The sequence below is a fragment of the Anarrhichthys ocellatus genome, unplaced genomic scaffold, assembly GCF_004355925.1.
Source record: "Anarrhichthys ocellatus isolate YVR2014 unplaced genomic scaffold, GSC_Weel_1.0 scaffold83, whole genome shotgun sequence".
Taxonomy (NCBI): domain Eukaryota; kingdom Metazoa; phylum Chordata; class Actinopteri; order Perciformes; family Anarhichadidae; genus Anarrhichthys; species Anarrhichthys ocellatus.
In genome coordinates this window covers 1,276,657-1,291,437 of record NW_022280113.1, presented here as the reverse complement: position 1 = coordinate 1,291,437, position 14,781 = coordinate 1,276,657, and the positions used below count along the sequence as shown (strand labels likewise).

The 14,781-nt window shown below is 43.3% G+C and overlaps 1 protein-coding gene across 7 annotated transcripts in view; it reads right to left on the bottom strand.

The window, feature by feature from the left end:
- Nucleotides 1–701: 701 nt before the first annotated feature.
- The window catches only part of septin9b (septin 9b), an 85,417-nt gene continuing 71,337 nt past the window's right edge, over nt 702–14,781 (bottom strand). For all 7 annotated transcript variants that reach the window (XM_031874675.1, XM_031874674.1, XM_031874673.1 and 4 more), the window contains 8 exons: nt 13,308–13,436; nt 13,086–13,167; nt 12,702–12,839; nt 9,236–9,353; nt 6,462–6,557; nt 6,046–6,142; nt 3,256–3,307; nt 702–2,685 (listed from right to left, as the gene is read on the bottom strand). In XM_031874675.1, coding sequence (XP_031730535.1) covers nt 2,454–2,685; nt 3,256–3,307; nt 6,046–6,142; nt 6,462–6,557; nt 9,236–9,353; nt 12,702–12,839; nt 13,086–13,167; nt 13,308–13,436 — 944 coding nt within the window. In that variant the 3' untranslated portion in view covers nt 702–2,453. The remainder of the gene's footprint in view (nt 2,686–3,255; nt 3,308–6,045; nt 6,143–6,461; nt 6,558–9,235; nt 9,354–12,701; nt 12,840–13,085; nt 13,168–13,307; nt 13,437–14,781) is intronic.

Genomic DNA, 14,781 nt, shown 5'->3' with positions numbered 1-14,781 from the left:
CTGCGTGCCATTCAACAACTACACCCTTTGCCAGTTATTTGTATGCCTTATGTATGAACGTATGTCCGGTTCATTCTGGTGAACGTGATGTCTCAAATTAGGACTCAAGGATGAACTGATTCGGGTTTGGTGGTGAAAGGTGAAAGGTCAGGGTCACTGTGACCTCACGTCTGTCCCATTCTCATGATATCTCGGAAACACCTCAAGTGAATTTGACACAAACGCCCGCTGACCTGATTCAATTTTGGGAGGTCACTGGTTGGCGAAGGCGGTGATTCTAATTTACATTTCTTGAAGGAGTTTTTTCCCAAATTGACAAATGTTTGACAAGGAAAAGCGAGTAATGTAGGTCTTTGATTCGAGAACGGCTAAAAGACATTGAAGGACTTCTTTAAGATGTTCTAGATTTAAAAAAAATATTTGGTTCCGGCAATTATATCTGAGGTGAAATCTAAATCTAATATAAATCATTTGAAAACAGGATACACTAACAATATTTGAACAAATTAAAGAATGTAATTTTTAACTTGGTCACCAAACTGATATTGATATACTGAATATTGGCATGTTTTTTATGTGTTTGGCATTTTAAAAATTGCTCTAATTAATTAAACTTTTGGGAATCGTCGGCACAGAGGAGCATCAACTCAAAGCTGCCCGTCTTTCGCTGAATTAAGTTTCGACAATCAAGACAATCAACGTTTAACAATAAAAATATCAATCTTTATTCTTTAAGATAGCATATCAAAGATAGAACCTTAATCTATGATACCATAACAAATTACACAAGAACTTTACAACAGTAAACAAGGTGTAACCCAATAACTTTCTCTGGATAAAAGACAATAGTTCTTTCTTGGTCTTTGAATGTATTCTCTCTTCTGTATGTTTGTATGGAACATATTTTTGTTGGGACTTAAAGAGAGAAAACACTTTATTTTTGTTAGAAAATATGTTTAAAATTTAGATGTAGCCTCTATAAAATATCCCATGAGTTTGTATCAATGTGCACATTTATCCCAAATATTAACAAAAACTCTCTCTCTGTAATGTTGGGTTATTTTGGCACAAATTCTTCCCCTCAGTGGTAGTAATATGTCCACATAATCTTGCACTGTAAATATCACTGTTCTAACCGTTATCTATTGGCAGGATTGGTTTGTGATCGTTAATAATTAATGTACAAACATAGACAACTTCTGCACACTGGTGCTAGTTATAGTGCAGCCGAGCCAACAGGGTACAACAGTGTCTGAATGCAGGCCACTAAAAACAAACACCGTCTAAAGCTAAAAGATTTGCAACAAACCTCTGGAAGCCAACAGCTGGAATGAAAGTTGAATTAAACTGATTACACTTAACATACAACATAAATATCTATTCATAAATCAACTCTATATACTGTATGTGCTTCTCTTTAGAACAGAAAATAAATGACTTTTATTTGGTCGGGATAAAAATGGACAAAAACGAATGCATGGGACAACAGTTGCACAGATTCCTCCACAACTCCCATTGTATACAATAACATTAGAACATGAACAACAGCAATAAAAATACAATAGTAAATGTAAAAGGCAGAAGGTATGACTATTACACAACATTGGCATTATATAGAAAGAGACAGGGTGGTTTGGCAAAAAAAGGGGGGGGGGTTTAAAAACATAAAATGGAAAAATGACAATGGGGACTAATTCTTCCGAAAGCTGCTCCACACTGCCACTGCTTTAGTTTTTTATTATTATTTTGCAGTGCGGAGATGTCAACAATATCTTTACTTTCTCCATGAGACTATGAACCTAATCTAAATATCCCTACTTAACCTTAGTTCCTATACAAAACTATACACCACAACACAAAGCAGACCAGGCCATTGGCACCGACAGTTCATCTTAGTTTAGAGCTAATGTGTATCTGATATGCTGTACTTTTTGAATTATGCCATGTATCCTCATCTGGACAACCTTGAATGGCTAAACCTGTCAACCCAAGATCCTGCAAAGGTATTCTGAACACAACAGGCCTTTCTTATCCCTTTCTTATGGGCACCCCTTTTCCATCATGCTCATTGGTTCTGATCAAAATCTGCTCTACAACTAAACCCAGCAGCCAAAGCTCCGCATTGAAACGTATAGATTTACTTTTGTTTACCTGACAAGTTTCATGGTTTATTGTTGTAAACAACCCTGAATGCAGTTTGCATTGTGCAGTCAGACGGATGGGGGAGTCCTGTACAGTATGTGGATTTGCAGGAAAGAAATCATTTTGCTAAGAATTGTAATGAAGGGGGGAAAATGTTTGGATTTACTCTGAATCATGTGTCGTGGAACTTCCTGTGGTTAGGTAGTTAGTCCTTCTAGGTAACAAAAAGATAGGCTTCACAGCATGAGTGTGTGTGTGCGTTTGTGTGCATGTGGGCTTGTTCATGTAAATCCTGACATCATATATTCACTCTACATCTCGTGGGACCGGACTTCGTGCTGAGCGGCCACTCCGTTGGCCTGCGGGGCGCCGCTGGGCTGCTCTTCGGGCTGCTCCTCGGGCTGTCCGTTGGACGTCGGCTGGACATCTGGATGGTCGGACAGGTGAGAGGTGAAGTGGCCGTTGGACTCATTTAACCGGCGGACACGATACGTCTCGTAGTGGATGCTGCCTGTGATGTCCTTGATGTTCTGCATGTGTGTCCTGAAAGACAGAAGACGGTATTGCAAAAACCAATAAGAATAGCTTTACAGCAGATGCCTACAAGCTCTTGTGTTATTTTACATGTTTTATCCCAGTGGTAAGAAACCGAACAAGTGATGCGTTCTGTGCGTCTGTCTGTCTCCTCCACTCTGGTTCAGGATTACAGACACGAGTGGGTGACGGTGACCAATACCAATCAGTTTGGCTCATTTGGGTTTTGAGAATAAGCAGATACGATTCAGGTTTTTTTTATTCATAGAATATTATGTCAGACTTCCACGGTCTACGGATGAGACTCCTGTACTAACAAGCTCAAATGCTAACATCAAATGGAGAAGCTTCCTTGACAGGCCTGTTGTAATACCGTCTAGGGAAGCACTCAAGCCATCGAAAACAATTTCATTAGTATTGATGTCAGTGGGGAAGTGTAGCTTCATAGTCTCTGTGCCCTTCCCAATTCATTTCTACAAATAAAGTGAGTTGCTTCCAATCTAGCCGGAGACTCGGTCCATAACCGATATCAGTTCCTGCGTATCTTTAAATCCGTTCAATCAACTTATGGATGCTCACCTGATGAGGAGGTCTCGCAGGTAAGCAAACTCACAGTGTGCAATATTCTCAACTGCAGAGAGAGGGAAAAAAAAGAGGAAACATTAGTTGAATGACGTAACTTGAGAAAGATTCACGAAAACAATCTCGACTGTTTTGCTTTTTATGCAGCAAGTCAAGATGATTTAGGCTCGACTTTATACACACACACACACACACACACACACACACACACACACACACACACAGTTTGAAGTGATGCAGTGACTGCACTTGCCATTCCTCAAAGCACCACAGAACGGCAGTGTTGTCGCCTGAAGGGCGTCCTCCAACATGACATCTCCGGCAATTCTCTTAAGCCAAGATAACACACTTTGAGAAATTTAATACATCTCGGCTCTCCTCTATATTGGAGAACTTTAAGTGAGACGTTTTAACAAACTCCCCGTGACAAGCTGCTGGTGCCTCCGGTAGAGCTAACACATGTTTGAATTATAGATTATGTCAAGAGTGTAAATGAAAAAGAAGAAGAAAAAAAGAGGAGGGTGCTATTTATGTAAAGCTTTGAAATCCATGGGCAGGAAATTAAATTCTCTTTGAACAGAGGAGAGTGGAATAACGGCTGGGTCTGGGAGCGCTGATTAGTGGCGTTGAGGGAAGGCGCTACTTACTTGTAGCGAGCTGCACTGCTGGTATCTCCACTCTCTTGTCCCTATAAGACCCTATATACGGTATATACATTTAAATGCCTGACTCTACTCCTTTTCCTCCTTTCATCTCTACTTGTCCCCCAAACCCCTGAAAACACTCCACTCAGCAGCCTCTCTCTCCCTCTCCCCCCCCCCCCCTCCCTCCACCGCCTGGCTTTACTAGAGTTGAGCCATTGTTCTTTTAGCCGAACAAGACAGTCGGTGTACTTCACCTTTTCTCGCCCTGCCGTTCTGTGGAGTTAATTTCACAATGCCTGCTGAGAGAGTGGCGTAGCCACCCCTAAAAGGGCTCATGGTACTACCTCAGAAATGTCATCTTTTCAGGGAGTACAAGTGCTTTGTTTTAGCTTGAACTAAATGCATGAGGTTCAAGTAGGACCAATGTAATCATGCATTATAAGTAACATAATAGGAATATATATAAAGTTGCAACAGCAACATGTTTATATTTTACATCTTGATTAGATTGCTTCCTGCTCACTTGTCCACTCCGGAGTCGTGTGATCCACTATGTCCTGTTAATGTGGTGAAAGAAGTAAGAAGTACACCATTTAAAGGAGACATATTATACTTATTTCCAGATTCATACTTGTATTTTGGGTTTCTACTATGTTTACATGCTTTAATATTCAGACAACACATTCTTTTTCTCATACTGCATGTCTAAATGTACCTGTATTCACCTTCTGTCGGAAACGCTCCGTTTCAGCGCCTGTCTCTTTAAGTCCCCCTCCCGAGAAAAGCCTGCTCTGATTGGTCAACGTTTCAGGTCTTCCACCTTTCACCGTCTTCAAAGCTTCACTGCTACATGGAGTTTAGCAACATTTCTACTGAAGACTGTATCGTCGTGACATCACAACCTTACTGAAGTCGCAACGGCTCCTTTGAAGTTGAAGTTTCTGAATATGGACCGTGTACATTTCTCGGTGGATTGAGCGTTGTGATACTTTCACAGTAGTTATATAGCAACTAGATTGCTTTAAAAACAAAAAGACATGGAAATCTCACTTTCTACAATATGGGAAAGTTAAGAGTTTAACAGTATCTGAGCTAGCTTTACATGGATACGTGTCTCTGACGGTCATATTCCCAGTGAACACTAAATCACAGATGAAATAGACAGGCAGCTTTCTGGATTCTACAGTCTGAATAATTTACAGGATATAAAAATGGTTCATTTTTAGTGAGATACTTAAGTTTTACAATGCATTCATAGTGCGGCCCATAAACTACAGCTCAGTATGCACTGCAGAAGAGGGTGCTGAAGTGCATCCTGGGAAGGAAACAGTGTTTGTTTAACAGTAAAAGTCCTCCAATCATACTTTTACTTCCTGATCTGACAGATGTCCTCTCCCTCTCTTTCTTTCTCTGTTTCTCACACACACACACACACACACACACACACACACACACACACACACACAGTGAGGACATTCGCTTGCTAAGAACCTCCTTGGCAGTGTGAGCATGCAGCACGGGCCAACAAAAATGTAAACTGTATCACAGTCGCAAGTGAGTGTGAGGCAGTGCGTCCGCATTATCCCAGAGGACACAGGAAGTCCGTGCAAATCTCTTCCTCCTGTCTCGATCGTGTCCCTAGTTACAGACGCAGAGAGACGTATGTACACAGACGCCTGGTAGTCAAACAACAGATGGTCGAACCAGCTGGCCGGACTTTAAAATCTGCAGTTCGTAAATTCTCACATGTTGAAAATACACCAAAAATGAGAGTCTGTTGTCTTGCGAAGCTGTTGCTGCTGGTACGTTGTGTGAATGCCATCAGCTGAATGGGATTATCTATCAGAGGGATGACGCTAAAAGGCCTCCGCGCTGAACAGGTGGGAATCCAGGTGCGAGTTTGGTAAATGAGACGTTTTAGTGTTTGAACGGAATTACGCCGTGCAGATGGCCGTTATAATATATGATAAGGCCAATCTGTACTATAGAAATGTACGAGTTATTTTAAAAACCTCAATGGATTTCAGCTTTAACTGATGCTGATCTGTGGTCTTCAGACCTTCACGAGACTTCTCTGGTGAATCATTTTCTATGGTCTGTTTGACAGGATGAGCTGTGCAATTTTATATGTGTGTGTGTTTACCCTCTATGGTGCCCCATTTTGTCTTCCTTCCCAGAATCCTCTTTCCGTTCACCTGGTACTCCTGGTCACTGCCCACAACAGCAAAAGGGATCATCTCCTGTTGAGTGCACACATGCAAACAAACACACAAACACACACACACACAGATGCACTCATTGAAGCGACACAGCGATTTTTTTTCAGGTCATGCTTCTGGTTGTTCACCATTACGAGAACAACATGCTGTTATTGACTTGTTTTTTCTAATTTTTTGTGACAGTCGTGACTTCCGAATATTTCCAATGAAAAAAAAAGGAAACTAGGATTCAAAAAGAAAAATAAATGACACATGACAACCTAATTTAAACCTGCAAATTACACATTTGTGAGTGCCGTGATGTCTGGAGCCACAGGAGGATGCCCTCCACTGAACTCACCCTGATTTTGTCATTGATCATCCTGTCGTCTGCGTCCTCGTCAAACTCCTTCTGGGGGTAAACGTCGATGCCGTTGGCTCGCAGCTCTTCCCTAATCTGCACAGAGCCAAGCACAATGACACGGGAAAACATGAAATACAATTGGCTGAATATACACAGGAACAGCACCTCAAAGTTATCTTACGTAGCATATAATCAACAGAGTCTTGGTCATCACATTTTTCACAATTGCTGAATCCAAAAAGGTTTTTAGTTATGAGAGCTGAAACAGACACCAAAGGAAGGTCCGACTGGCATAGAAATCAAACCGCACCAAACCATTCATCCATCATCTCTCAATGCTGGCCAACATGTGAAATCAATCAGTCACCGTAACATGCAAACACCACTTGATGCCTGGACTTCATCCTGTTTACATATAGGTATTTAGGTCTGGGCCGGAGACTTGAATAGAAGCTGCTCTGAACTCACTAGGACTTAAATAAATAATTGCTTATGTCATACCGTCTGGTGTTGGACATGAAATGACTCCTAATACCCTTGACACGGAGGAGTTAACATGGAGGTTAACCACTCTAAGGAAGAAGAAAAGAAAAAAAGACATCCAGACAGCGGTATGGCTTATTGAATGGCCCCTGCTTTTCTTTATATGTATTTATAATGACTTAAACAGAAAAATAGACAGCCAAGCTTCTGGGAGAAACGTTCTGTTAATGAATGACTCTTCACTCCCACAATTACTACTCCGACAATTTCCACTTGGTCCGTGATCAAACACTCCATTGTTTATCCTTGGAAGCTTTTTCTCAGGCTCACATTATAGGACGCAAACCAAGTGAAAAAGCCACATCAACTGTCAGTTAGAGGAATGCAAACAGACACTCACAGCTGGACACGTCGAGGCTGAACACTCAATAGTAAAAACGGCCTTATTCTGTTTGCAAGATGCTGCAGAGAAAGTGAAAAAAAACACTTGGCACGGGAGGCTTTTAGTCAATAATCTTCAGGGTCACACAGAGCATGTGCGGCCAACCAAAACAATCCAGCTACAAGCCCTGCGGCTTCCATTCTCTGCCAGGGTCCGGTCCAATCCCTGCTTTGTTCTTATTGGACGTTGTTACGGGCATCAAGGGGAGGAAACGGTAGCCAAGACACCCATCGTGCTTCTCTAAAATGAATAAAGCTTTTTAGGGAAGTCTGAAGGCTTGGAAGGAGGGATGGAGATTTAAAGGAAATGGTGGAGGAAGGCAGGTGGCTGTCTGCCTCCTGTGGATTGTGAATTATCCAACAAAAACACACCGAGGGAGGGATGCAGCGGAGACCGTATAAGACTCAAGCCAGGTGGAGCGGGAATGTGTTGTAGCAGGGAAAGTCACGATAAGGAGGCGAGGTTACAGTGGGGGGGATTATCCGCCAGAGGAGTCAGACTACTGCAACGTACCAAGCAGGGCTGTCACAATATCAGATTTTCACTACACGATTATCATGGCCAAAAGAATTCACGATAGCGATATTATCGCGATATATCTATAGAATAGAACATTTGAAAAAGAAAATAATAATGCCATCAGTCATTTTTGACGAAAGAATTACACTCATAATACAAATGCAGGTAGATATGGAGAGAGAGAGAGAGAAAGAGTCTGTAAAAAAAAAAAAGCATGCTTTATGGAACAGTGTGTAGCAGTTAAGAGAATCTATTGGCAGCGATGGAAGATAATATTAATAAGTGTGTTTTCTTTAGTGTAAAAAATCACATTTTCTCTCTTTGGTTTTCGGCCACCGTAGTTCTCCAACACGCTTGGCACGCTGGAGTTCCAAGTGGCTGCAATCTGAAAGCTCGCCACTAGATGACGCCAGATTGTACACACTAGTCCTTTAAGAGGCATTGGATTATTAACAGGATATTATCATGCGTTACTAAACTAGGCCTTCTGCTTAAAAACCTGCCTTTTAAGTGAAAACCTTCATAGCTCTCTAATGTTTAGCCTGTATACATGTGATGACTTTGACCACGTACAGTAGTTTAAAATAAAGATACGCAAACTCAAAAGAGCCTTGACTATCACCAAAGTATCACAAACGGATAAATGACCTTGGTTTTACTTGTAGGAACTGATGATATTCATTGTTAACAAAATGTTTCTTTCCAGCTCTTTCGAATCTGCTAACGTTTCACAGAGGTCATGTTTATTTATTTTTCATGCACCAGAAGGCGGAGACCTCTCTGAACTTCCAGACGTCACCAAGTAATTCCCTGGTAATGAAGGGCCTGCCTGCTCGGATGGCAACTGGGCAGACGTTCGTCATCTGAAAAAGAGCCAGACTTAAGAGTTGAAGAGCGCTGCTCAGTAAATAAATGCTTCAAATAAAGACTTCCTAAACGTTTCCTTCTGGACTGAGCAGGACTGTGGAAGCGCTGCAGTTATAGAGATGATACGGCAGACTAATCCCCAGGATGGGTGCACAATGTGGGTTTGCCCAGATGGCTTTTGTTTGTGGTGCCTGGCAGCTCTTCACATGTTACCGACCTGTGGTTGTGGATGTGCATAAACATGTGCGTCTGTGAGGGGGGTAATCCGCCGACGATTTAACCTACTCATCATCCGTGTATTTCGAGCTTTAAAGACCCGCTACAGGTTATTGCAGGTGTGATGGGGAGGGTATGAGATCAACCAGAGCCACATGTGAAAACCAGCCTCATAAAAAAAAAAAAGAAAAAAAAAAAAAAAAAAAAAGCACCGCTCTCATCTAAACGCGCACACTCCTCTCACCGTCTGCTTAAAGTAGTCCCTCTCCTCCAGGGTGAGTGTGTCGGCCTTGGAGATGACGGGGACGATGTTGACCACCTTGCTCAGACGCCTCATGAACTCCACATCCAGAGGCCTCAGGCTGAAAGGGAAGATAGAGATGACAGTACAGCTTCATTTCACTCTCATACACTGTAACTATGGGGTTACACAGCAGTGCAGATTTGTGAAACATTTTATTATTTCCTTTTTTGTTCCTCTGTGGCACAGAGAAACAAAACCTTCTGCTACAGGAAGTAACAGTATGTGAATTCTTAAAAATGAAGGGAATGAACAACATAAACCACTAGAGGGCAATCACGGTCTGTTCCGTTACATTCGGTTGACCCTGGTTTCTCATGTGGACACTCAAACATCAGCTGCTGTTTACTTTCCTTTACTCGTTGAAACCATTTTATTGTTACACTCTCCTAGGTGTGATTTCAGGAAACTGCAGAGCTTGCACATTCATTTTTTTTAGGGTTAATAGATACAACAGTCAGGTCTTTGTTTGCCGTTTTTCCATTTGTGTTTAATATTCTTGCTTTCACGCAAATTTGGAGGAAAACATATTGCCATTTCAAGTAAGGTGTTTTACTTTTCTCCTGTAACAGCCTTACTGCTTACTCTAAACTGCTCTTCTGCTCCTGTGTGTTTTCTTATTTCTCTCTGCCCTCAGTGTTTTTTCCCCATCTTAACGTGGCCTCCAGTTGCTCCTCCAGCCTCCCCTCACGCTGCCTGCTCTGCCCTCCAATTAGCCCGAGCCAAGCCAGGCGAGCCTGTTTCAAAGACCCAGGGGCAGCCGGAGGAGAGGCCTGGCTGGCTCTCCACAGTGACTGACAAGCATGTCGCCGTGAACATAGGAGGAAACACAGGGGGTTGGGGGGAGGGGGGGTCATGTGTTACATGGAGCGAGACAGAGGAAAGGAGAAAAAGGGCTGCACAAAAGGTAAAGAGAGGTGACACAGTGAGCGGTGCGTTCAACCAAACCTCACTACGTTGTTATGCATTTTTTTCATGCTGAGTGGAAAAGTGGCATGTGTCGCATGCATGCAGAGAGGTAGGATAGCGACAAATCAAAAGTGGAAAAAAAAGAGGTTTAAGATTTCGCGATTTCGCCGTGTGAATGTTTATCGAATATAAATTACACATACGCATTCGTAAATTGTCTTATGTGCAGATGCAAGAACGTACAAATTGGCATGCGAGGCGTGTCACACGCATGGCTGAGCAAAGATGCACACTTTCATGTGTACACATGCATCTTTGCACATGAACATACGGAGGAGGAATGAGTATGCGTGCATGCACGCACAGACGTCCACTTTAAATGCCCGCATGCACAAATTTGAGTTATGTTTATGTGAATTGACAACAATAGGCTGAGGTCAAATTAGAAGTGGAGAGGACAGCCAACCACAAGCGCAGATACCTCTCCTTTCCCTCTTTTATATAATGGATCAGAAAGCAGCTCTGGGTCGATGGGAGTCAAAGTGCGGACGTTCTTTTTCTCAGGAGGGCATGCTTAAATAAGGTAACAACAAGATGGCCCAGAAGGGGAAACAGCGTGGCTGACTCTGCCATCGTCGGAAATGGCTGCCGGTGCCGTGAGCGTGTTCCGCTTCACCGAGCGCCGTTCATCAGCCGGTAAACCCACAGAAGCAACTTAAAAGCAAATTGCTGACGTGCAAATTGTATTAGAGCCTCGATAAATACAAACTGCTGCTTAGGACACCTCAAAAAAAAGAAAAGAAAGAGAAAAGACAATCCAAAGAGCTGCCTGCAATGATAAGAGGCCTGTGGTCACATGGCAGAGGCGTTTAAGAGGCTTCTGGCGCTGCGTCTCCGTAATTGGTTACAGGCATAATTTAAAACTTCAACTGCCGTTACTTTGTGAAAAGGAGAATACATTTTTTTGAGATTTGTTCCAGCACTTTTTTCCTCATGAAACAGGCTAAAATCTAGCACAAATCAAAGTGTTATTATGTTGTTTATTTAAGGTTCAAACACATTTTTGGGTACATAGAAGATGTGATTGCAAGTATGTGCCATATGATGCCTTTTCTAAGTCTCATACAACAACACTACATCTTTTGACATACATTAATATCTGTGCCAGGTCATACCAGTTGCCCCAACACATGTCTCCTTCGTCCTGTTGCCTACAACTCTCTGGTTGGCTGCGAGGAAGACAGCACTTCCTGACAGATGTTTGCATCTTAGTTTTTCAAAATGAGTGCGTATTTTCATGGACACGTTTCAGTGCATGGCCGGGGACGTTGATACGCGCGTGGGTAGCGAGACTTTGAATACGGCGTGGATGAACGAGATAGAGGCGAGCGTTTTGTGCGCGCCGTTGAACCGGCTGAACTGAGCAGCTGTAAGTTGCGACACAAACACACAAGTGTAGTTACAGGCTACAAGTGTTAGCATGCCCACTGCCCACTTGAGTCCACGACACGCACTTCTTTACATGAACAGGGACACACTAACACACATACATACATTCTCAGAAGCTGCAGCTGTGGCGACGTGAGCAGATGATGAGGGGGTCTGTCAAACAGTGGGACACACACACACACACACACACACACACACACGTTGCGGATGGAACGCTTAAGTGGACAACTGTTGAGCTGCTGGTGCACAGAAGTATTAAGCCTTCACGGAGATACTTAGACGGTTGGTGCGCGTGGGTGTTTTGTGTGCTTTTATCCACATGTGTACAATACAACGCTCCTTCCAAGGTTCCTCCATCAACAGTAAATCCTCTGTGTGAGCACCGAGCCCTGCTGTGCTCCCTCCTTGACCCTTGGTGCACGTACGGACAGACCAATCATCGCCATCAAATGGAACAAATTACAGAGTGGGCTTGGAGAAGAAAAAAAAGACCCTAATCACTGACAAAAGCAGAAGGAGAAATGTGGTTTTGCGTCATCTCTGCAGCAGCAGAGTGTGTCAACACGAATCAAACCCTGGTTGTTTTAACAGAGACGTGTGCTCTGCCGAGACCGGTTTTATTTCTGCACAAGCCTCTCACTCGGGAAAATCTTGTGCCAAATTGAGGACCATGTCGGACTCCACCTGGGATGGATCTGTGAACCACTTGGTGTCCCATCTCTATGTTTAACAACATTTTCTCACTTTTACATCCTGATAATTGTTTCCCATGTCTCTCTACCTCTCTCAACTATGAGAACTGTAGAGTCCAATTTCGTTGTGAAATCCGACTCTTCGAGGGATATTCAGTGTCTCTGGGGAGGGAATGAGTTCCACATGTGGTCAATAAAAAGAGAGAGATGATAAAAGAAGAGCTGGAGAGGAATGTGGTTAAAGAGCTGTGGACAGACAACGGGGTCCAGCGGGACATCCCCAGAAGGCCCGATTAGTCACTGAAGCTGTGGGAGAAATCGGTGGAACGAGGGGCAGAAAGTTTAACATGGGATCTTACCAGTGGCCTGTGGGAGGAATGAAGTATATGCAGCAGTGCACCCTGGAGTCCGGGATCCTCTTCTTCCTGTTGATGTGGATTTCTTCCTGCAGGTAGGCTTCATACTGGTCATTGATGAACTTCATAATGGGCTGCCAGCTGGCAAAGGAAACAGGAATGAGAAGCTACGTTTGGGTCAGCCCACCGTCCAAACCTGCTTACAGTTACTCAAGCTAACCAAGCATTTTATATTGCTTTCATATTCTATATAACATAATAAAAAAGGACCAAACTTTGAACTTTGGCTTTGATAACCGGGTCAGAATGAAATAGTAACGAATGCAGTGATGGAGATGCCCTTCGTAACAGCTACTGAGGCCTTCAGATAAAGTATCCTCCGCTCACCAGTTTTCATTGTTGATCTGATCCCCGAAGCCCGGAGTGTCAATTACCGTCAGCTTCATTCTCACTCCTTTCTCCTCGATGTCTAGACAAAAGAAAGGCTATTTAATTTGTATTTCTTTTGGACACGCATACACAGAAAACCAGTAAGTATCATGATAACACACGTTAACAATACTATTAATATTTTGGGCTGTAGGCTACTGGACATGAACACTGGCCAACCGTGACTGATGGACTTGATCTCGATGGTCTTGGGGATCCTCTCCTCCGGATTCGGCTGCACCGACTTACGGCTCACCTTGGATTTGAACAAGGTGTTCATCAGAGTGGACTTCCCCAGGCCGCTTTGCCCTGATCAGAAAAACACACACAAACACACTGTTAGAGAAACTGTGAACACATTCCAGAGTGGTTTTAACCTCGGACGGTCACAAGGACAAGAGCCTCATTCAACTCAATCAGTTTTCTTTTAGGGTTTTTCCCCTCAAAAAACCAGTGAGATTGAGTATGCACATGACATCATCTCTAATGCATGGATTGTGCATTGTGTGTTCATGTGTGTGTGTCAATAGACCCTGAGCATAGCAGGACAGCTGCAGGGTCAGACAGGCAAGCTGTGGAGGCCAAGAGGACAGATGTATTGTATAGCACACACACACACACACACACACACACGATCGTGAGCAAATAGTAAAAGGCCATTTTTAGCTATTTCAAGATGCATGACGACACTGAACAAGGAAGACAAGTCTGCAGGGAGTAAATTCCAGAAGCCTTGACTACATACATTCAAGACATTTTTTGTTTGTGCTTACTTGTGCTCAACAACCAGATGCAGTGGAACAAATAAATATATATAAATTGGTAAAATAAATAGTTGATCTTAGTTTTGGTGTAGCTATCTATTAGCCAAGAACCAAGAATCAAAGTGCTTCAAATTAGCCCTTTATATCTTTATAGGGAGCAGGTCCTCCTCACGGAGTCTGCCATGTCTTACCGCCATGTTTCTACAGTAGCCCGGAACGGACAAACCAAACAGCGGCTCTAAAGAGAGCCTTTCGCGTTTCTACATTACTTGAAGGCCACTTAAGTTTTCCTACACGCTTGTGAAACTGTGGTAATGTTAGATGCAGAGTGCGAAACCGTCGAGCCGCCAGCCGCCGTCCGACTCCCGTTGCCCCTAAACAAGTATTATTATGGTATGGACGGCCTCTGTGCGAATCATCGCCATTGCCACGTTTTTGCACTCGGCGGCCTCACAATACTGCAGTCTTGGAAAGGGAGGAGCGAGCTGTTGGGAGCTGGTTACAATCTGCAACCACACCGCTGGACTCCTACACACTGTGCCGTTAAGAAACTTTCAAAAAATGTTCTTTGTGACTGAATAATTCTTGCATAAAAAAAAATACACACACAAACATCAACTCTCGGGCCTGTTTCGTTTCCCTCCGCATTTCTTCGTTGCCCTTTGTTCACCGTCCCCATGGACATCCACCGTGGCGTGTGGAGCGTTGCCAAGCTACCAGGGCCCTGTGACACCCAGGGCGGCCTTTTCCGCCATCACTCACTCTCTCTCTCTCCACATTTCTGTTACACACACACTCTACATTCATTACTGAGTGGCTTTCATTCACCCACACACCCAAACATTTCCTCTCTCACACACACACACACACACACACACACACACACACAC